At 44.4% G+C, this 22722-nt stretch overlaps 1 protein-coding gene across 1 annotated transcript; it reads right to left on the bottom strand.

Annotated features, from left to right (window-relative positions):
• Positions 1-4077: 4077 nt before the first annotated feature.
• On the bottom strand, positions 4078-18188 carry LOC124697761 (protein NO VEIN-like). The gene is made up of 13 exons (XM_047230305.1): positions 17718-18188; positions 15919-16253; positions 15082-15751; positions 14649-14753; positions 13779-13965; positions 11788-13589; positions 11472-11684; positions 9008-11266; positions 8788-8900; positions 8189-8570; positions 7777-8094; positions 6007-6264; positions 4078-5508 (listed from the first exon to the last, which is right to left on the bottom strand). The coding sequence occupies exons 1-13, from the start codon at positions 18186-18188 to the stop codon at positions 4297-4299; spliced, it is 8325 nt and encodes a 2774-aa protein (XP_047086261.1). The 3' UTR covers positions 4078-4296.
• Positions 18189-22722: the final 4534 nt, after the last annotated feature.

The following is a 22722-nucleotide window of genomic DNA, read 5'->3' as shown; positions in this document are numbered from 1 at the left end:
TACACATTAGCATGCTTGCATCCATGAGAAATGAAGTACAGGACAGAGAATGTTATCCATAGGATATAACATGATAATACTACTCCCTCCGTTCCTTTCTATAGTGCCTATAGATTTTTGGCATATGTTTCAAAATATAAGGCCGTAGCTTGGCTTTTTTTTCAATTACCCCCTCCATCGGTCAACTCCCACACGACATGCATGAAAAAAATCCATACAAAATAGGAAACAATTAATTGAGATTCCTAAGGCATGACCCCATGATTGCTTAGATTTAGGAAGCAATGTTTTTTCTTTCCTTAATTAAACCTGGCTGCACATATATGGTGAGTCAACCAGAGAGATTTGTGGGATTTGTTACGGTAAGTTAGGAAGTTATCGATTCCCTAATTTTACTCTGATATCAAATCGTTCAGCCAGGGGGTCTTATGTAAAAAATACTCTTGCGCTAATTTCCGTGCCAAAAAACTATAGGCACTATAAAATGAAACGGAGGGAGTAGGATTGCCATTGACATTGTCACGGTTGTGTTATCTTGAAAATAAAACAACACATAGGGCATCTAGTGAGACGTATGTAAGAGCATCCCCACTCGTTGGCGCTCCCCACGCTCAAATCCGGCGAAATTTTCGTCCGGATTGGAGGAAGATTTGGCGTGGGGAGGAGTAGTTTCCCAGTCGTGTGCTCCCCAAGCGGCGTTTCTCGGGGAAAAGAGGATGGCTCGGGGAATCCGGACGAAAGAGGAGACACGTGGGCGTGGACGGTTGGTTGAGCTTCATCCGGAGTCCCCGGGAGACCCCCGGGAAACCGAGGATGGCATGGGGAGTCCGGACGAAAATAGGCTCAAATCCGGACCAAAACGAGGAACCGGGGGCCTGACTGGGCCGTTTTTCGCCGTCCGGATGAAAAAAAGTGGTCGTGGGGGGCTCTGTGGGGAGACGAGTGGAGATGCTCTAACGGTTGCCATCTAGGATGTTTTGCCCCCGCCCCCTACCCACAAAGCAGCCTCGGCCTTAATTTTCGCGGCAATGACGGTTGGCATGTTGGAGAAGTTTCAAAAGACTAGCGTTCAGTTCGTTCCAAATTTCACACGAAGATCAGAACCTGGATTGTGCTGTTTCTCTGAAGGTGATATGCCGGATAGTACAGGTGAATAGGTGATCCATGTGTTTGCTGCTGCTACAGTGTACCACGCTGAAGTAAGCTGTGTGCTACGGCCAGTTCCCCCCTGGGTCACCTTTCCAGGCAGTTAAGAGCATCTACAGCCGCGTCCCCCAAACCGTCCCCTAAACCGCGCCGGATCGAGCGTTTGGGGGACGTGTTTTGTTCGTGCCGCGTTTGGGGGACGTCGCTCCCCAGCCGCGTCCCCCAAACGCCGCCCCCAAACATTAAAAGTATTTTTTTAGCTAGAAAGAAACTATTTAATAATATTCAAATCGGTTGAACATAAACAAATTATATATAAAACTTCGAAAAAATATAATTAAATACATATAAACTATCTACTTCTTCTTCTTCGCTGATGGCCCCGCCTCGTCGTCGTCATCGCGGTGGCGCTTCCTGCTCGTCACCTCTTCCGAAGAGGCGGTGTCGGCGCTCGACGCGTCGTTGTCGCCGGTGCTCGTCGGCTGCGCCTTGGCCTTGGCCTTGGCGGCCTTGGCCTTGGCAGCCTTCGCCTTGGCCGCCTTCGCCTTCGCACGGGCCACCGCCTCCGCCGCGGCGTCGCTCTCTTCTTCCTCCTCCTCCCAGCCCAGCCATTCCTCCTCGCCGTCAACCGGCGGCGGGGAATCGTCGCCGCCGCTCGGCGTCCCGGCTTTGTCCCACCAATGGCGCCAGCCGACGAGCTTTCCCTCGCCGGAGGTGTCGGACGGGAGCTGGGAGATGTAGCTCATCGTCGCTGGAGGTGTCGGATGGAGGCTTGGATGAATGACGGCGTACGTACGGGTCTTATTGAGCGCGGATGAACGGCGGCGCAGAAGTCGAAGAGAGCAGCGGTTGCTCTTCCGAGGAATCGGCGCTCCATTCCGGCGGGGTTGGCGCGTCGTCAACGCGGTTGCCAATGCGATGGTTCCGCTTCCTGTCAACTGCACCGTCGCTACGTATGTGGCGGTTGAGCGTCCGAGCCGCTGACGGGTCGGCCCCGCGCCTCCTCGCCTCTCATTTCGTTGTGTCCGGCGTGCCCGGTGCGTCCCCTGTGGGACGGGGACGGGCTCGGGACGCCGGACACCGTATCGGGGCGCGCCGGACAAAAAAAGGCTTTGGGGCGCGCGCTGGGAACGTTTTTTTGTCCAGCGCGCCCCAAATCCCTTTGGGGACGGTTTGGGAGACGCGACTGAAGATGCTCTAAGAGTTCCTGTTCTCTACGTGTTTCACTGAGGCCAGTATGGTGTTTCGCTCTAGAAAAAGTAGTACGTGCAAGGTTCGTGGAACGTTAGCCTATCCAGCGAGGTGGTACGAGGTAAATAGGCGTCACGATCGATCACCCGACCGTTTAACTATATACGCGCGCCAACAATGCTACACTTTTTTTTTAACAAAGAGTGCCCCGAAGGGCCAGGAAGCTTCTCATTAAATCCAAACGGAGGAGGTACAAAATATTACAAAGGACTCCATAAAATCTAAATACACATATAAGTCCCTAGCATTTGCAGAAAAGACCTCACTGAGAGATGATGAAATGCAATCAGGTCCTTCTCTTTCCCCACCATCGAGCTAGAGGTCTGCTACGCCGCCGTCATGCGAAGAGGCGGGAACGGAACCACTTGCCTCTACGCAGTCGTAGTATGCGACTGCAAACCTCAGGAAGGGCCTCGCAAAGGAGGTTGATTTGCCGGAATCCATCGCCGGCAATTGGATAGGCCATGGAGTGGCCTTGGATCTGCTCAAGAAAATTGCTTCCCACCTCCCATCTGCAAAGAACCGGGCGCATCGTCTCCTCCCCTCGCCTCCACGGCCGGTCGGAAGAGATAGAAATACACAGTAGCATCTCTGCATCGTTTGGTGGCCGCAAGCCTCCACTTTATTGAAGGAACTTTGGAGAAATCCAGCTTCGGCCGCCGCCCACCATGGACGCCAACGGAAGAGCCAAAATCCCCCAATCCCGGCGTTGCTTGCACTCACCGAGAGAAAGCTCCAAGGCAGCCCAAGGCCACCTCCATGCCAGACTTCGGAACTGCGGGGGACGCTGCAGCTCCTCCACTTCCCCTCGCCGCCTCGGCCGGCCAGAAGAGGAATCACCGCTACGCATCCCGAGCTCCAACGCTGACCATCGCTCTTATTCTTGGGGTCTCCAACCTTGGCAGTTCCTCCATGAATCTCCCACCTTGGGAGCTCGACGAAGGTCAGCAAGGAAGGTCTGCCGGCGCCGAGCGGCGGCACCGAGCGGAAGAGGCCCAGCGGCATCTCGCCATGCGCCATGGAGGCACACACAACTACTCCTACACCTACAACTACAGCGAGAGCCAGCAAACCTACTCTATACAGGGACGCCCAGCAGCCAACTCCATCTCTTCTCCAACCGGCATGGCCGGCAGAGGAAGATAGGAGCGGCGTCGAGAGCACTCCGGCGACTCTCAAGGGGAGGGAACGGATAAGGGAGATGGAGAGAATAAGAGAGCTCTAGTGCGTCAAGCTATGTGTCTATTAACAATGCTACACTTGAGAGCTTATGAAAAAAGCTTACGGGGAAATCGTGGAACCAATTCATCGGAAGGGAAGTTTTGGTTCGGTTGCAGAAAAAAAATTAATGACAAATCCTTGATTGACACCTAATCCCGTAAGCTGTCTTCCCGTAAACATAGCATTATTGTACGCGCGCAGCCCCCGAGTTGGCGTCACGAAACTAAGGGAGAAAATGATGCCCTCGTGCTGCTGTACCTCCCGTGTCCCGGTGTCTGTCATGTATCTGGAACAACGTACCACTAACCATGGACATTCCGGTCGTATCTGATGGGAAAAAAAAAGAGTAAGCGTCACCCTCTCTCTCTCTCTCTGTCCATAGATACATCATACGTGTCGAGCTGCTTTGACCTATGAGTATATGTTAGTACAGAACAGTTGTGCCATCTACACATGGTAACATCTACCTATTGTTCTAATTTTTGTTTTGTTTTTAAACCCTTGGTTACAACCAACCATAACGACTAGGTAATAGAAAAATGGTCGCCTACTGAATATGTGGTCACTGTTACAACCAGTTACAAGTCAATGGTGAGAGCTCGATATGTGTCATGTGATAAGACCCAGAACTAGATCAAAGGAAGGCTGGATCTAGTCTTCCTCATCTGTGTCTCCTATCTATAGAGGGTCAAAAGGCTTATCGTAAGATGGAGTCGGTGTTTGCTGCTGAAGTCTGCCCTGTCCTGGAGCGATCAAGAGAGCTAGATGCAACGTTTTATTCTTACAAAGCTTGTGCGGATTCCTGAACAGTTCAATATATGCTGTATTCTTGCCCGACACAAGGACACGGGCAATAGTAAACGCATCCCCCTTCTCCAACGCAAACTGCCATTCTCTCGTCGTGATGTAGAACCAGTCTTTGTTCGACGATGTAGTTGCCTTCACCTCCACATACTCTATCAAATTACCTCCGCGGGTGATGACGAGATCGTAAGGCAGTCCGGACTCAGTTTCTCCATTCACCCACCTCACATTAGTCGGCCCTAGCAGATCAACAAAATGTCTGTAGACCACAGCTTCACCAACCCTGCCGGTTCTTAGTAACTGGGATGCATCTGGAGCCCCCGTACGGAGCCTAACCCTACCTTCTGAAGCATCTTCACCAACCGGGCCGGCTCCTAGTAACGAGGATGCATCTGGGGCCCCTGTACTACCTTCTGAAGCATTGGGCATTTTATCTTTGAAGTTTATTACCTCAGTATCAACAATTTCGCTGGCTGAACTAGTCAACAAGTCTATATAAGCAGGTGCACTGTCTGAGTTAATGGACATCATCATCTGAGGCTCATCCAAGGTCGCCACTGAACTTTCTGCGTTTAATGTATTTTCTACCCTTGTATCCCCGGTTATAACCCAATCCTCTTCGAGCTCAACACGAAACCAATTATCTTTTGTATCTACGCACTCAACAAGATTCACCTTTGGCTCACCCAGGGGTTGATGCTGCCTTCTCTGAGATGTTATCAAATCAGGGGCTGTTCTCCAATTGTTAGGTGGCCAACTTGAAACAGTTCCGTCTGACCTCTGATGCTTGGGAATATTGAAATCACTGGCAGATGAGGATTCAACCGGTTCGGAACCAACATCTTGGTCTACAAACGAGCAAGACAAGGACCAAACTGCTTCCTGTTCAGGCAATGCAGGCACATTCTGATTATCAACAATAAAAGACTCAACTTTTTCAGCTGGGGTACCAGATTCTGCCATGGTTTTAACCATGTGCAGAAAATTCGCGAAGTGCAAATCAGAGGATCCATCAAAGAAAAGTCTAGATATTTCCAGAAACAATGAATGTGAATCAGCTTCTTTTGTAGCATACAGAATATTTCCCTGAAAATAAGTAACAGATCAAATCAAATGAACTGTAAAGCTGATGGCAGATGACATAACAGAGCAAAGCCTTAATCATTGAGCACATCAAGCATTCAAGCAATGATTTAGTCGCAGAAACTTCATAATGTTCTAATTTTACACACAGTCAAGAGAAGGTAAGAAGGTCCATACGTAAAAGCAGCTAACAATCTTAATTTATAAGTATCTAACATGTATAACAACCAACCCACATAATAAAAAAAACTGTTGGTGATTGCCAGTTATAGCGTTATTACTATATGCGGTGCTGCCATAGAGGACGAGACCTAAGAGTAAATCATCTAACTAAGCAAGCAATTATCCATCATAATTACCTTATAAATATGCAGGCAATATTGGGAGACAAGAAACTGATAGCAAGGAAGTAATCACTCATGCTAGTTACTACTTACTGTGGTTCACTAACACTAGTTAGTATAGTTACCATAATGGCATAAAAGAAAGTTTGGTACTAACCTGCAAAAGACAATGGCATTTGAATCTTCTCTTAGAAGAACTCTCATGCCCTTTGAGCATATACTTGTGGAACAACTTTTCAACAACAATAATCTGAAGATTGCTCAGCTTCGTAATCTCACTTTGCTGAAAACTGCTATAAGCATCTTTATGCATCTTATAGATGTAACGTTGTATATATGGTAAAAGTCCACAAATCAAAGTAGCCTTTTCCCTGTTGTCAGCCATGCCATAGAATATTGCTTCACGATACACAACCTATACAGAAGCAACAAAGGTGGATGAGAAACATACCTAAGATAGACTACTACTGATTCAGGATATGCAGCTCCCTAAGCCAAATTTAAAACAAAACTAAAACAGTTCTTAAATATAATATGCATCAGGTGCCCTTGCAGAATTAGTAAAACAGAAGTACTCCCTCCGTCCCAAAATAACTTGCTCAACTTTGTCTAGATACGGTATAGAATCTAGACAAAGTTGAGCAAGTTATTTTGGGACAGACGGAGTATATACTTCCAAATATGCGCTGTTACAATATCAAGTATTTACCTCCGTTCCTAAATACAAGACGTTCTAGCAGTTCAACTGTAACTGCTAGAACATCTTACATTTACGAACAAAGGTAGTATGTTAATTTACAACATAACCATCAAATGCTGCTAGCCTGTTAACAACAGATGTGAATAAAGTATTAATGTGGCACTTGCAGTCAATTTTGACTGCCGCTGATGAAACCATCATCCCCAACAAGGCCTAATGGGGTTATGATGTTCGAACTGCAAAGTCAACTGGAAGTTCCCAAAAGTTTTTTAAAGTAAAATTCTGAGAGTTTCATCCTATGATTCGATCAATAATAGAACTGAAGATCCATCTTCTTTTCATTTTCTTTTTAACCACCAGTCACACATTTTCAGTCAATTCTCCATTTCCCGCTTCTACGGTACTACCTACTTGTTAGATGGGTAGTCCTCCTAGCAGATGGTAGAAATTAACATAGCGAAGCAGATGAAAACTCACATCTACCACACAAAATCGCTATGATTTATTAGGTCAATCTGTTTTCGGTTGCCTTCCCCTTTTGATTTTCATAATCATTGTTTTAAACATCCGAAAGAGAACCTTAAATCATATAAATAATAATACTTGGGAAGCAACCGAAAAAACACATGTACCACAGTAACTTTATCTAATCACTTTATTACATTTATGCTAACTTTGATTTCCAGTTTCGCATAATCATTGTTTTAAATGGATAGATATGTCTGATAAAGCAGGAGGGGATCGCGGCTGCCAAGCATCCGCAAACCAACCACTCTGTTCAGTTGTGGTGATGCAAGGGCTTGTTACAACCTACTAAACCCTGCTATAGCATAGTGTCAAATACATTTAAGGTTTTGTATAATTAATCATGTTTTTGCCATGCTCCATATATTACATACAATCATTACTTAAGACTCGCGAATCGCAATATACTCGGAACCATGGAACCACGGAACCAAATACAAGATTTATGTTTCTGCAAACACAATCGAGTGCCAGACTCCTGCTATACGCTATATATATAGCACTGCTCCTGATGGATATGACATGGAGCATGAGTTTGCATCCAAATTAGGACATTAGCACATAACACACTTTTAGTTTTCTATTATGTACTACTTTGCATAAGTATGCAGCTAAATGATGAATTACATGCAACATTTACAGCATGAGGGTTTGCGGAATGTAGGGAAGAAGTTACTATGATTAAAGAAATAATTATATTACCTTAGAAAGTGCTGGGATACCAAGGCCTTTCATCAATGCAGCAACACTCCCATGCAGCATTTGTGTGTCCTCAGAAGAAAGTTCACCAAATTGTATGAAGTCAACACCACTGCAGTCCTTAAAGTGCTGCTTCAACTCGTTGTCATCTAACCAGCAAACAAGGCCAAAAGATGGATGGAGAGAGACCCATTTATCAACTACGGTTGGCAATATCGTCGTCTCTAACTTTTGAAGAGAATCTTTCAAGTAAACTATATCGGTTATCTTGCCACTCACAGACTGGAGATCAGTAGCCAATCTCACAAATACACGGAAGACCTATGTACATTGTTGAAACGGCAGTTAATATTTTGAAGGAGCAACCAACAGTCACTACATAACTTTAGGTACTCCATGCACAAAAGCAACTTACCTGATGGGCTACTTGTGAAGGCAGCGCAACATTTGATAGCCGCAAAAGCATCTCTACATAATCGGATATTGTTGGCTCTTTTGGTACACCACATGCCTCAGTAAAGAATTCACAAAGGCTTGGATAGGCTGAGCACAGCATCCTTCTCGGGAACATTCCCTTCTTTACCAAAACAAATCCCTCTGTTGTTTCAAAACAACCTGTTGGGTCATGCCAATAGAGGTCTTTGGGGGGTAAAAATTTACCAGGGACGGCCTCAGTAGATCGAGGGCGGAGTAGTGGTGTAAATATAGAGCGTGACATGAACTCCCGTTTGATGTCAATCTTTGCATTGGCTGCACCTTCTGACACGAAGGTATAGAATTTGCACATCTGGTCCACACTGAAGAGAAGGCAGGTTGGTCATTACAAGTTATTTGACAAAAGAAAATTTGAATTGTAGCGTGCAGTAAAAAACTACATGCTGGTAGTGGGCTTGGTCTGGAAATCTTCAGTTCTTAAACACATACTCACGTTTTAAGCAACAACAAATATATAGATTATAGCTGTAAAAAATTAAGTGTTTAAAGGAGTAGACTTTAAAAAAAAATTATGAATACCTTGCACTAAAAGGAACTTGTGATGCTACCCATAAGTTCAGGATCATCAAAGTATCACTGTAAGATACGTTGGTTTTGAACCCAATGTCCTTTTTTAGTGATCTGCTTGATACCTGTTCCAAAAAAACGAAGTTTCCAAGGTGAGTGCTCGTTCAAATTGGTAAGGATAAAAAGAAACCTTTTTCCTATCAGATGGTTGGTAATGATAAGAACTACAAACCTGAGGCAAAGCATATGGGGCCACACTACCAAGAAGGGAACGCACGTTCTCAGAATCATAAAACAAATCTGTTGCATAATGAAGGTCATCATCAACAGTTGACGCTATCCATCTGAAGCTTCGGATACATTTCATCAGGGATGACTCAACTGTTTTGTTTTCACTGTTTCTGAGACACCAAGCTTTTGCACTATAATAATCATCCCAGAAGCTGTCAAGAACCTCCAGAAGATATATGCAATTTTCTCGGCATTTATTTGAAGAAAATATTGATAAAATGTTAGCCAGTTCTGGAGACTCCCAATCATCCACTCTAAAAGATGTTACAGAAATATCACCTTTTGAAATTCTTTCTGCTATCAAAGAATCAACTTGGGATATGTTTTTCTCAACTTTCACTACTTGCACAAAGTCAGTCACACCCATATCTTCAAAAAATTGCCTCCACCTCTTAAGCACAGATGGCAACAAATCTGAACCATGATTCATCAAGTAACAACTATCAAGTTCAATCCATCTAATTTCAACATTCTGAAGTAGCTTGCCTATGTCCACAGAATTTCCATACTCTTTACTGAAGTGAATGGGTTCATCAGCTGGGCACTTGTAACCATGGTTTGTAAGCAAGATAGGTCTAGTCCGTAGTTCTGATACTATTTCCTCTTTTTCAAAACTACAGCTCGTACATGGAGACTGAAGATGAAGCATAACAAAACTCACATACTCTATTATCATCATCTTATCGGCCTTCTTAGTATCTCTACCATTTGGCAAGGACATGAGGATATGATTTTTGACAATTTCATGTCCAGACAACTTCCGCACCCCGATTTTCAAAAGAATGTCCATCAGATCATTTGCTCTCATTTCTTCCATGAGGTACTTGTTTTTGCAGGACACAGAAAGAAGGTGTGGACTTACAATTCGAAGATTGCTATACAGAATTGGGAAATCATTCATGCTACTTTCACAGTCAGATGTAGAATTGAAAATATCATGAGGCAACCATATAGGGCCATCTGCCACAGAGCTAAATGAACCATCTGACAGAGGAACACATGGTAATTTCCTGAGAGCAAATAAAAGATCACCTTCGAGACTTGTTGCCGAGGGATTATTTTGAGAAGAATGCGACAACAACATCAAATGAAGATTAACAAACCAAGCACACAGCCATTCCATCCCCAGGGACTCAATACAACCCTCAGTTCGGCAAATTGATGATACCATATCAATAAAAACATTTGCTCCATAGTCGTGAATACCTAGGGCCCTTGATAATGTATCAGGTATGATGATATCTTTCGACAGATATCCAAGACCAAGATGCTGCTGAAGCAAGTCATCAGAAAACAGCACTTTTGTTTGTTCATCCCAACCCCTGAGTGTATTGCATGGGTAGACCCATTGCGAATTAGAACCTTCCAAAACCATGCACCGGGTAAGACGTAACTTGGAAAGGATTAAGTGAGGGAGCTTGCAAAAGAATCCATGAACTTCTCCTACCAGAGGAACAAAACTCATGAAGGCTGTAACAGCCTTCCCAGGACAGCTCTGGAAGCAGGAAAGAGAACAAAAGGATTCTTGCGCGCTGATAAATAAAGTGGGGAATTCCGACAACAACCACTGGTTCCATGCATTATCTGCATCCACTTCCTCCCTGGAAGAAGGTAAAACAAAATCCCCTTGAAGAATGAATTTAAGACCATAGTTCCTTAGGGGTAGAAAAGCAAACACAGGTTGTTGCTTCAAGTAAGGTTCATACTCTCCTTTCTCATTCTCCTGCAAGGTAAATGCCAAAGCAATCTCTGTAGTGTGCACATCATGGCGTACAAGTGTGCCCTGTAACTTCTTACTAACTACCAACCAACTCATTATCTCATTTCCATGTGAGATCCTCACAATGCCATCACCAAGAGCCTTCCTTCTCATAACCAGCAGTGTGTCATTTACCACATTCTTAAACTTGATACAATTTAGTCGGTGAAGGAATAGAAGAAGAGATGGGTGGAGATCTGAAAACATGGACGCAATGGAGCACATGCCGGTGCCATCCCTGAATTTAGATCTAAAGGGGAGTAAAATGCAAGTGTTCCAGTGGGAACAAGCACTCTTGTCATCTTCAACAGATAGCATACTACTCAAAGAACTGGTGCTGTAGGGTGGAACTGCAGTTGGCAATACAAAACCAATCTGGCCTTCTGTTATGTCAAATTTCACATGGAAACCATTTGAATGGATCTCTGGAGCATCAGTTACCTGACATATTATAGATAGACATAATTAAACAGGGATTTTCCCAGATAACTCAAAGTAGAGAATGTAGAAGAGCTAGAAACAAAGCTGCAAGTGACTGATACAACAAAAATTCATGAGATCATAGATAGCAAAGCATGCAATCGTAAAATCACATGATTTGCAGCATTGCAGTTATAATAATTGGAAAATATTCTATTAGACCTACCCGAAATACTGATTTGAATCCAATGCCCTTATTTCCAATATAACCCCTATTGGCTCCTTTCTTTGTTGAATTACCAATGTCACAAAGAGCTCTAATGTTCTCAGCAGAGAAGCCCCTCTCGTTATTGAGAACAATGATACCATTCTCCTGAAGAACGAATGCTAATGTGGGTTCGACATCCTCAAGATAAGTATTATCATCAGCATTTTGTACCTGAATAGAGTAGACAAATGTCAACAAAAAACAGATCTCCGTGCTCACACCAACGAAGGCACACAAAAGATTGAAGTGAACAAGTACGCAAAGCAAACCTTACCAGCTCAAGAAGTAGATGAGAATCCTGCGAGTATAACTCTTGTGAAAGACAATGCAGTGCCCGACCAAGTCGAGCATGCTGCTTCTTCAACAAACTATTCTCTGTGCAACTTAGAGCCTGATCCAAACCAAACTCATCACGTCGTATAGTCTCAATAACTAGAGCTGCTTCCTCGAGATTCGGTTCTCCCATCATGAGTGATTGGTTCATATGCATTGCAGTTTCTGCCTTGGATTCAGTAGGATTTAATATGTTTTGGTTTTTGTTATTCATAGAACTGAGTTGATTCTTTTCCCCAGTAAATGATTTGTTATTATCATTCATCATATCAACATCGTGAGGAATAAGCATGAGAGAGCTTTCAAGTGTAGGTACTTCAGATGCAGCTGATGTATGCCCTGAAGAAGAATTTGTTTCTGTCTTTGTGTGAACTTCTTCAGTTAAACAGAATCCATGATAATCTTCAACCCACTCAGCAATTCCAAGTGACAACCCAATATCATGAAGCATGCAAAGCTGCCAAGTTTCTGTGGCTTCATGTAAGATTGTTGAATAGCAATTTTTGGTAACTGCTCGAAGTCCAGACAAAAGTATATCTGCTGCAAGATTCCGGAATTCAGAAGGTAGATGACCAAGACAATCAAGAACAAATTTGGCAACAAAATGAATAGTGCTGTCAATGTTTGTTAATATATCAGGCATGACATTTCTTGCAGAAGACGACTGAGACCTTTGTTGAACATGGCCAACAAAATGAGTAGAGCGGTCACGTTGTTCAGCACTTAGATTATAGGATCCCTCAGTCACAGATTTGCGTTCAGAATTAGTGTTCACTGGATCATTGTTGTTGTTGATTATGATACCTATTGCTCGTTGTGCATAACACTTCAGTAATGAAATTGGAGTGTTCGTAGAACCATTGTAAATGTGCAGCAAGGAAAGCAGCTTCACTGCCACTTGAAATGGTGAGCATTGAATAATGGCTTCTAAAAATTGGTCTACAGTAGCTGATGGATCTACTCTGATAAACTTACCATCCGTGGTCACAATGCAAGCTAGCTGTTGAACTGGACCTGTATTCAGCAGCCAGTGTATAAAGGAGCCCAGTGAAGGAGCAAACAACATATCCCAATGTGACCAAAGAAGCAGATCTGACAGCATTGGAGCCTTAAGTAAACACTTAACTGCTTCTCGTGAAGAAACTGTTCCAGAATTATAAGATTGTTCAACAGCATTGTCCCTCTTCCCACTAGCAGTATCATGCTCACCTGTAGACATTCCAGACCACCGTTTCTCCAACAGCGAGATAGAAAACGTGACATTATTTGTTTGTATGCTCTTTCTCTGCCTCTCTACAGAACCAACAAGTCTTTCGTCAGACTTGTATCGTGCCGTATCAAAACTAATTGTTGGGAACTGCCTTTTGAGAAGCATAAGGAAACTATCCCCTGAAAAGTCTCCATCTTCTAGCCAGTTGCCCTCGGCTTGGGAGAGTAAAACTTCAATCTGTTGTCGCAGTATAGAAACTTCCAGGGACGAAGAACCAGAAATTCCCCCCTTCAAGAAACTACTCAACTTAGGGGGGAAGTGATGACCATATTTTTCCAAAAACTCAAGGAAAGTCCCATGGCCAAGAGAAGTGAAATGCTTGGCAGAAAATTGATTAGTTACACATGTTTCACAATCATGAAGTGTCTTCAGGAATATCATATTTTCCACCTGCAAAGCTCCAGCTCCAGATACTCCACAGTTGGACTCAAAATATTCAATAATTCTCCTGACAACATCATCAGTTGTGGCATCTGCATGAACAAGTACCAATCAAAAAGGAGTACTTTGGCTCCAGTTGAATATCCCAGAATGTGTGAGCAAATAACTGAGACAAACACGTAAGCAAGTGTGTGTGTGTGTGTGTGTGTGTGTGTGTGTGTGTGTGTGTGTGTGTGTGAGAGAGAGAGAGAGAGAGAGAGAGAGAGAGAGAGAGAGATTACTGGGTCCGGGCTCATTGCTATCATTGGATCCTTTAGCAATGCTTTTAGCATTTTCTTTACTCGGGAGCTCGATTTCCATAACCTCCGTTGTGGTATTAGGAATAGGACTTGATGACAATTTATTCTCATTAAAGACATGGATCGCATCATAAATACTATCCAGCAGACCACAACCCATAGATCTAACCTGCATATCCATGCCAAGGTACATTTAGTATAGATCACAAAATGCTACCAGAACTTCATAACAAAAAGATACAGAAGGAAGAATTGCAAGCGGTCAATCAGGACACCAGCTATCACTCAAGAATGTATGCATGTGCACCACAGCTTGTAATGCAACTGGTGTACCAAAGCTAAAAAAATCAACTAAAATTGAAAAAAAAATTAAGACATGCATAGATGCAAGTGCGTACCATGCCACTAAATTTCAACTCCACATTTGAAACACAGCTTGAAAAACAAAACAAGAGTTTAACTCTGCTAGTGTTAATGGGCCCAATTCACTGCCGAATTTGAAATGCTATATTCATGAAATGATTTGCATTTATGTTTCTTGAGTAGTGGGTCAAATTTAAAGGTGAAACTATGATACACATATGTTGTGGCTCCGCGCTGAAATATTTTCGGATATATTGTTACGACATTTAGCTTATGTTTCACCTTGGGTGCACCATAAGACTAATGGCTCACATCACGAAATTTGTAATGCCAAACCTAAACAACCATAACTTTGAGTGCATTGGCCTTTCTGATAAGATATTGTAGTTGCAACTAGCAACTAAAAAGGAGGATGCACTTTTGCAAACGTATCTGATTAGTAGATCCATTTATAAATGTAGAAGTTAGCTGAAAAAGGAATCAACTCACTGCAACATTCAGGAAACCAATGCCCGGGTATTTCGAGAAAAACTTTATTAAGTTCCTCTTTTCTTGTGGTGTTTCTGCATAGTAATTTGCTACCAATTCCAAAACCTGCATCAGTGAGAAGTGCAAAATAAATGAAATATAGAAAGAGGAAAATTCCATATTAAACAGCTCTATCTTCTGCTGAACAATTGATGGGACTCTTTGAAGTTTAGAGTTAAGATGAAGGAAACTGTATGCAGAAAACATCAAAGACCAATATCAGAAATAAATGATACAAGCTAGGGAGGGGGGTGGGGGGCAACAAACTAACACGATTCGAAAGGAGCCACCATATTAATGCACCTTGTTTCTTACGCAAAAATACATATACGGGATAGGTAGCTAAATTTAACAGGTATTCATTCCTAGAGAACAAGGATACTAACAAGCATACCTGTTGAACTGGATGTTCACGGCATGCTTCTTTCCAGGTTGTTATGAATTTCTCCAGCTTACCTGTACTTAGGAAGCAATTAGGCGATACTTCTTTCTTTTGCATTTGCATCTTTTGGCGCTTTGTAGGCTGTTTGCATGAAGAGCTAGGAGTCCCATTTTCCTGATATTTCCGTTTCTTTCCCGAATGAAAATGTGTATGTTTTCGTAGATCCTTCTTACAAGTGCTATTTTCACTCGCTTTTACCTTGCTGCTCTCTATAGCTGACTTTTTATTCGGTTCAGATTTCAAACCAAGACGTTGAATTTCTTCTGATGTCGAAGGATATGGGCACTTACTAACACGCTTATCAGCACCCTTGCTACCAACAATATGACAGCTATCATCACTCTCACTCTGATCAACTGCATCGCCCTCCGAACTAGTATCGCCAGCAACTTCATCATCGCTTGAATCAAAATGAATATGCTTATTGATGCCTGGTAATTGCTTTATACGACTAGTTATAGCATCGAACCTCATGTTCAACACCTGCTTCCCCGAATGAAAATCTGTCTGTTTTGGTAGATCCTTCTCACCAGTGCTATCACCAGAACCACTGATCTTGCCTAGAAGTTTAATAGCAGCAATTTCATTTCTTCTGGCCTGTCGGAGGAAGGAAATGTGCAACCTACAAAAAAACCCCAAATCAGAAAAATTAAAATATTCTGGTGCAAAATGAGAGAGGAAATAGTAGGACGAAAGCTGAAGGAAGTCATTTATGTTCCAAATTATACACAAGTACAAATGTTGGAGCACACAAGAAGTGAATAAGTGACCAAAAGAAAAGGTACATACCCCAAGCTTTGTACACGCACGCCAAGTTTCTCCTTCCCAGAGACTGACTTTTGTTCCGCAAGATAATCCAAGAAGCTTTCCGCTGTGACTTTCTCCTTAGAATTATCAATAAAATTCTGTAGGCAATTGATAATATCCTCGCTACTAAGCTTAGGCACCTTGGACAAATCAGCAGGTACCAAAAAATAATGTGCAACAAGTGGGTGATGAAGAAAAGGCCCCAGCCCCAGCTCTTCGAACTGCCCAACGCCCTCGTTCTTGCATATCTCAACCTCCAGGTCATGAATAGACACAATTTTTCTTGCTGCAACATAACAATGGATGAATGTGTTCACCTGACAAACAACAAGCCATGTCTTTGAAAGTCAATCAACAGACAACCATGTGCAGTGCTCCCAAATATATTCAGTGATGATTTGGATCATTAGAAAGAGAAGCTTTATGTGACGCAAAAATGAGCCAAAAGAAAAGCATTCTCAAGCTTACTGTAAAATGAGCAAAACATCAAAGTAGTCCTATACTCCTATCTAATAGTTCACTACGGTTGATAGGATGTTTAAGTTGAACTGTTCTACTACCTCCATTCCAATGAATAAGGCTTGTATTTCTTTCTAAAGGCAAACTATGTAAAGTTTGACCAAACGTTTAGAAAAAATCATTAACATGTACAATACAAAATCAATGCCGTTAGATACATCATGGAATATATTTTCATGTGATATCTATATAATTTTATAGTTGTTGATAGGTTTTCCAATAAGTTTGGTCAAACTTTACTCAGCATACTAGCAGAACAGAAGGTACATCAGAGTTTAGCGCAGTTAAATTATCCGGTAAAACGGAAATATGTAATAAATTAACAAAGCGGGCATGGAACGCACAAGATGGCAAGAAGCAAGAAATCTCAAGTCCCTCAGCACCGCTTTTATTTTGCAAATGAAAGCACAACAGAGTACTGTATAATATCCAGCACGAGAAGGCCATACAAGAAAAACAAAGTTCCGAAAGAGTAGAATATAGAGCTGATGGCAGCACTGGCCCTCTCTGAGTTTGCCTCATAGTGCCAACATATAACAGTTTGATCAGGAACTGGAGCAAGAAGATAGCAAAGTGCGCAGGGTTTTAAAAATTCTCGACAAATCCGAGCTTCAGTGCTCTGTAAATAACTAAATATGGTGTTATATATATACCTGTAAATTTTCATTAAAAGATGTTTCCATTTGTGGGCTGCACACACGAATACAGAAGTGTGGGTCTGTAATAGTCAACAGCACATCTATTATTGACCCAGTTTTTTTTTCTGTAGCCCTCAAACAAACATGTTTCTATATGAAAATTTACAGGCATACTCTGAAACTTAAAAATGTGGTTTGTTAGTTATTTTTTCTTAAGGAAACCCCAAGAGCCGGGCTAATTAGCAATATTCAAGGCCATAAAAACATAACAAAACTTAAGACAAGAATGGGATATAGAGCACACGGCAACACTCTGAGTTTGCCTCATAGTGCCAACAAGAAAATAGCAGAATAAACAGCACATGGCAACAGCAACCCTCTCTGAGTTCGCCTCATAGTGCCCAACATAACAGCTCGATTAAGAACTAGAGTAACAGAAGATAGCAAAGTTGGCAGGGTTAACCAAAAAAAAAAATCTCAACAAACCCTAGGTTCAGCAATTGCAGAGGAATATACTGTGGTAAATTCAGAACAGAACATGTACGAGCTATGCACGGCTACGAGTCGTATTTTTTACAGTTCGAACAACCGTGCTCTCAGCCAAACAAGTTAGCAGATACTGACCTTGCCCTCGATGAGGAAGAGGTCGCGCAGGACGGGCACGTCGTGGAGCTGGACGCCGAGGGCTCCCCAGGAGTCGGCCTTGAGCGCGAGCAGCGCGGCCTGGGCGACCTTCCAGCCCGTGACGGCCTGCCCGGACCGCGCCAGGTCGTCCCGCGCCTTCCTCGCCGCCGCCTGCGCCTTCTCGAGCACCGCGCGCTGGTTGCGCGGCTGCGGCGGCGGCGGCGGAGCCGAGGCTGGCGAGTCGGGCTGTGGCGCGGGCTTTGAGGGGCGGTGCTGGGCGTTAGCGGTGGGGGTTTGGGCGTAGCCGGGGGAGGGGAGGAGCGGGCGCTGGTGGTACTGCTGCTGCAGGTGCTGCTGCTGGTAGGCTGCGGCGAGGGCGGCCTGGTTCTGGAGGAAGAGGTGCGGGAGCATGAGGTTGTAGGCGTTCTGCGCGTACTGGTGTGGGTTCGGGGCGTAGGCGTAGGGGTTCATCCCCGCCGCCGCGGCCGCCGCCGCCTGCTGCTGCGCGGCGGCGGCGTCGGAGGTGGAGGCGGCGGCATGGCGGGGGTCATGGCCGTGCTGCGGCCTCTGATGCTTGCCCCGGCCTCTCATGGAGTTTCGGCGGCGCGGCGAGTGTGGTGTGGGTGGGAGGCGGCGCCGATGCCGTGAAGGGGGAAGGGAAAAAGAGACCGCCGCGGACACGCGCGCAAGGGCGGTTTGGGCTCCCGGGTTTTACTCGGTTTACGCCTCTTTGCGTGTGAGTTACTTTCGGAGGAGATGACAAATCTGGACCAACCGGGCTTGTTGGGCCTGGGCCGATTAGGAAAATGGGCCCCCCTTTCCATTGGTCGAACAACTTTTTTTTTCCTTTTTGTCCGAGAATTACTTAAATGGTAACGATGAGAACATGGACGTTGAAAAATACATGTGTTAACCATGTGCTAGACTAGTACTAAGGGCGCTCGCATTTCCTATAGACAGGCTCGGAGACGAAAACAGCCGATTAGATGCTTGATTTTTAAAGCAGCTTCGGGCTAGGTCTATGAGAAACTGCCGATTCGCCGTTTTCCCGGAGCCACCATCGTCTCGCCGAAATTCTATAACGCGGTGTGCCCACAAAGGCAGGGATGGAGGAAATGGACCGAGCTCACGTGAAACAGGAAAAAGGCGGCATGATGAATTTGGTCACCGTCCGCGAATTTTCACCACCATATTTAGGTGTGCCACTCTCGTCGCCAAATCGAAAATCCCCCATTTCCCCCTCTTCGAGCTCCTCCACCTTTTGAAATAAATGGACATGGTGGGATCTTGCACACCGGCTAGGTCCTCGAGGTTGGCGGTGGCGACAAAGGTTGTGGTAGCGGCCATGACATGTCGGCTTATTTGTTTGCCCCGATTCCTCCGGTGGTTATAAGGATCTCAACCCCAGTTCTAGCTCCGATATAAGCAAGTGGTAGATGGGGGTAGATCTGATGGCTTCAATTTTAGGTCGTGTCTTCTCCCTCAAGCACATCGATGGTGGTCCTCGCTATTTCTCCCTCGAGCACAGCAACGGTGGTCCTGCTTGGTTCTCCATCGAGCACGGCGACGGTGGTGGTCATGCCGGATTCTCCCTGTTCCCCGACCTCTGTGCTATGTGTTGTTCCTGCGATCATAAGAAACCTCTGTTATTTCATCTTGTAGATAAGATCTATATGATTATGGTCACGTATCTTGTTTTATCGTAGAGAGTATTTGTTAGTGTACAGTGCATAGCAGGGTTCTTGATTACCTATTGTAGGCGATCAAGCCTATTAGCTCCCTCGATTTCTCAGCTGTCAAGAACACTACCATGTCCTCGATGGAGCCCTCTTTTGTACATGAGATGAACCATTGTATGCACACAAACCATTGAAACATTCAATATGCTTTGGGAATCATCTATGTCAGAGTTTGTCCAGCCTCAACCAAACGGTTGAGCTCGTGAAGAGCGACAATAGCGGTAGCCATGGCTACAAAGAGAGGCAGATGAAGAAGGTTGTGAATAATGTTGTTCTTGACTTCACTATGACCTTAGTGAGTACTCTAGCTATACAACCACATCCAGAAGTGGAGGATCAAGTGGAACCAAATACGCAAGATAAAAGAGGAAGACAAGCTCAAATGGAGCGATAAGACCACAACATCACCTCCTGGTAAGATAGTGTGACCCTGATTTTCATTGAGTTTGTTCATATGTACAAGTTATATGTACAAGTTGACCTGCACTAACACTTTGTCTTGGTCAATCGCAGTGTTACCCAAGGCATATTGAGTCTATGAGCAAGTTCATAGTAAACTATGCTCACATGAAGATTGTCTTCACATTTAGGCTTATTAGCAAGCAATAACCCTACGAACAACACTTGTTGATCAAGACACTGAACTACATTATTGACAACTAAGTTAAATGTGCCGAATATGGTAGGATGCTACCGAGAGGTCATGGCATAGGACATGGCTAGGCAAGCAGTTTGCTTAGTGATGCTTCTTTGTTGTACATCATCTGTTGATTCCATTCATGATCTAAATGCTGCAATGTGTTATTGTTTATTCACGGTTGCTAGGCAACCTCACCTCTCGATGTAAGTTGTTACCATAGCAGGCTTATGTGTGCAACCAAACAATGGTTTCTTTGCACCAGCAGCACAAAAAATGGGTGTGTGAAGCCTACCAAAGAAAGAGGCTAGAGTTGTAAACGAAGTGCGGATTTTGGCTCGGAGCTCATTTTGAACGGGCTATAACCCCCGGCACCTACCCTCAAGGAGCCCCAAAAAAAGGCTCAGACTACCAAACGCGCCTTAAACGAAGATATTGTCCAACACTATCATGTAAGAGCAACTCCACCGGCAGCCCCAATAGCAACCATCATAGGTCTATTGGGGTCCCGGCGAGTTTTTGAGCTCGCAGCGGCGCGCCCATAAGTAGTCGGTGAATTTTGGAGCCCGGTAGAATAACCGACATCCCCACATCAACCCTTACAAGCAGGGTGTTGAACGCGCGCGCCAGCACTCCGCGCCACAATGGATAGACACACAGGCCCGCTCAGTTCAAGCTAGGGCAAAATAGGTGTCAAGACAACGTCGACTAGCTTGACTTCCGAGACGCCTGCCATTTCAGCTTTCGAGCTCGTCGAAGGGCGTCTCCATCACCTGGGGTAGGGTGGCCGTGCCACGAATGCCAAAAGGGAAAGACTTTGGCTACGAGCTCTTCCGCCGCAAGTACAAGCAGTCGATGTGGCTCGATCCAAAGTACAACACCGATAGGGCGATAGCAACTACTAGCGAGCGCTATTTCATGAGAAGCGAGAGGCGACATTGAACCTCTTCGAAGGTGAGCACTCACCACCGAAGAAGAACATGGCCAAGTGAATCATGTTCTAGTCAAGGCCTAGATAATTTCATGGCAATGAATGATAGAAGCCAAGTCATATTAATTCACGGTCACGTATTAATTCATGACCACATTAAAACTAGAGGGTGCTTGACAATACTGTTGCGAACAGACAAGATTGCTCTTCTCTGCATGATGGGCTGTCAGACGTACCAAAATTCCCACGAACTTATCTAATCTTTTCTGCCCTTCATATTGACAACGGAAGTCCTTGAGAAGTTCTATTAGTGTCCACAAAACTTTCTTCTCTATTTTTTTCTTCAAAACAGGCTACCCACTTTCCATTACTTTGCAATAACACAAATACAAAGTTCACAACAGTGTTCTTAACAGGACCACGCACAAGAAGGGGATTAGAAAAGATGTCATCCTTGCATCCGTAGGAAACCCAGAACTCGATATCGAGAACCTACTATAGGGCACAAACCTACAGACACTCAACCTAACATAAAGAAGTTCAAAGCCAACATGACAAAAACACAAACCGAACAACATCTAGATTAAACATCTTTACGAGCAGTGCTGAGCAACTTCACGGGCCTTCGATCATCGGCATGGCCACCGTCTGGCGAGGCAGGGGCGGAGCCAGGATTTAGGTATAGGGGGGCGAGGCATCGGCGGAGCCAAAAAAAACATTTGGTAGACGAGCAAGTAAATGAAGTGTTTTCCTTTCAAATATCTTTCAACATTAACCTTGCCAAGTCAATAGCAGAGAAATCTCAAATTTAGAGCCTTAACGCCTCATTCTTTCTTTTTTTGCGAGGAAAGCGCCTCATTCTTTGACAGTTTATTTAATAGGAGTATCAAATTATAATTTGTACGGAGTATATACATGTTGTAGACAAAATTGTTGGATTTTCTTGTAGCAGTTCTACCAGAACGGCAAATCGTTGCTGATTGGCTAGGCTAGCATTTCTACCAGATTTGATAGTTGTGCACACACGTGAACATCTACAGTATACGGCATAATGATATCAGCGTACCTCCAGATTTAAGTCCTTGATTGAGGAGGTCGACGACGGTTAGCGCAGCAGTCGGCAAGGAGAACACCATTACTAGATCGCTGTCCTGTTCTGCTAGAAGCTGGCGTTTGGTGTACACGAGGCGGCAGGCTCCATGGTAGATCGATGGGAGAAGAATCAGATTTACTATTGCTTTAGGGATTTAGGAAAAGGAGACGATTAGATTTATTTTAGGGGAGATGAATAAGATACGCACTTGCCTCTCGGGGCAAACAGAGTGCAGGTATCGGGAAAATAATTGAGCTCCAAGCCTAAACTGGGCCGATTAGTGGGCTTCGATGTCTACAGGGCTACAGATGCGCCTGAATAGCTACTTTGGATGGGCCTGTAGTGCTAATGCGATGATTATCAGCGTTGATTAGGGAGCGACTACTGCTAATACGTCGACCGAATCGTTAGGGGGGCGATCCATTGGGGGGGGGGGGGACGTCTGACCCCTGCTCGCCCCCTCCCACCCCTGTCTCCGCCCCTGTGGCGAGGAGATGCCTGCTGAATCGCCCTCACACAGCAGCCTTCTCCGTGATCTATGGGGGGAAAGAAGGGGGCTAGGCTGATCCAAAAGAGGCCCTACAAGCCGCCTGATCATTCCCTCA

This window comes from Lolium rigidum, chromosome 3 (genome assembly GCF_022539505.1).
Source record: "Lolium rigidum isolate FL_2022 chromosome 3, APGP_CSIRO_Lrig_0.1, whole genome shotgun sequence".
Lineage (NCBI taxonomy): Eukaryota > Viridiplantae > Streptophyta > Magnoliopsida > Poales > Poaceae > Lolium > Lolium rigidum.
This window is presented reverse-complemented; position numbering and strand designations above follow the sequence as displayed.

Coding starts and splice junctions, on each gene's coding strand:
- LOC124697761 (XM_047230305.1), bottom strand. CDS start 18,188: ATGAACCCCTACGCCTACGCCCCGAACCCACACCAGTACGCGCAGAAC. Junction 14,754..15,081: donor GTGAACATCCAGTTCAACAG/GTATGCTTGTTA, acceptor TCACTGATGCAG/GTTTTGGAATTGGTAGCAAA. Junction 8,571..8,787: donor CAAGTTCCTTTTAGTGCAAG/GTATTCATAATT, acceptor CCTTCTCTTCAG/TGTGGACCAGATGTGCAAAT.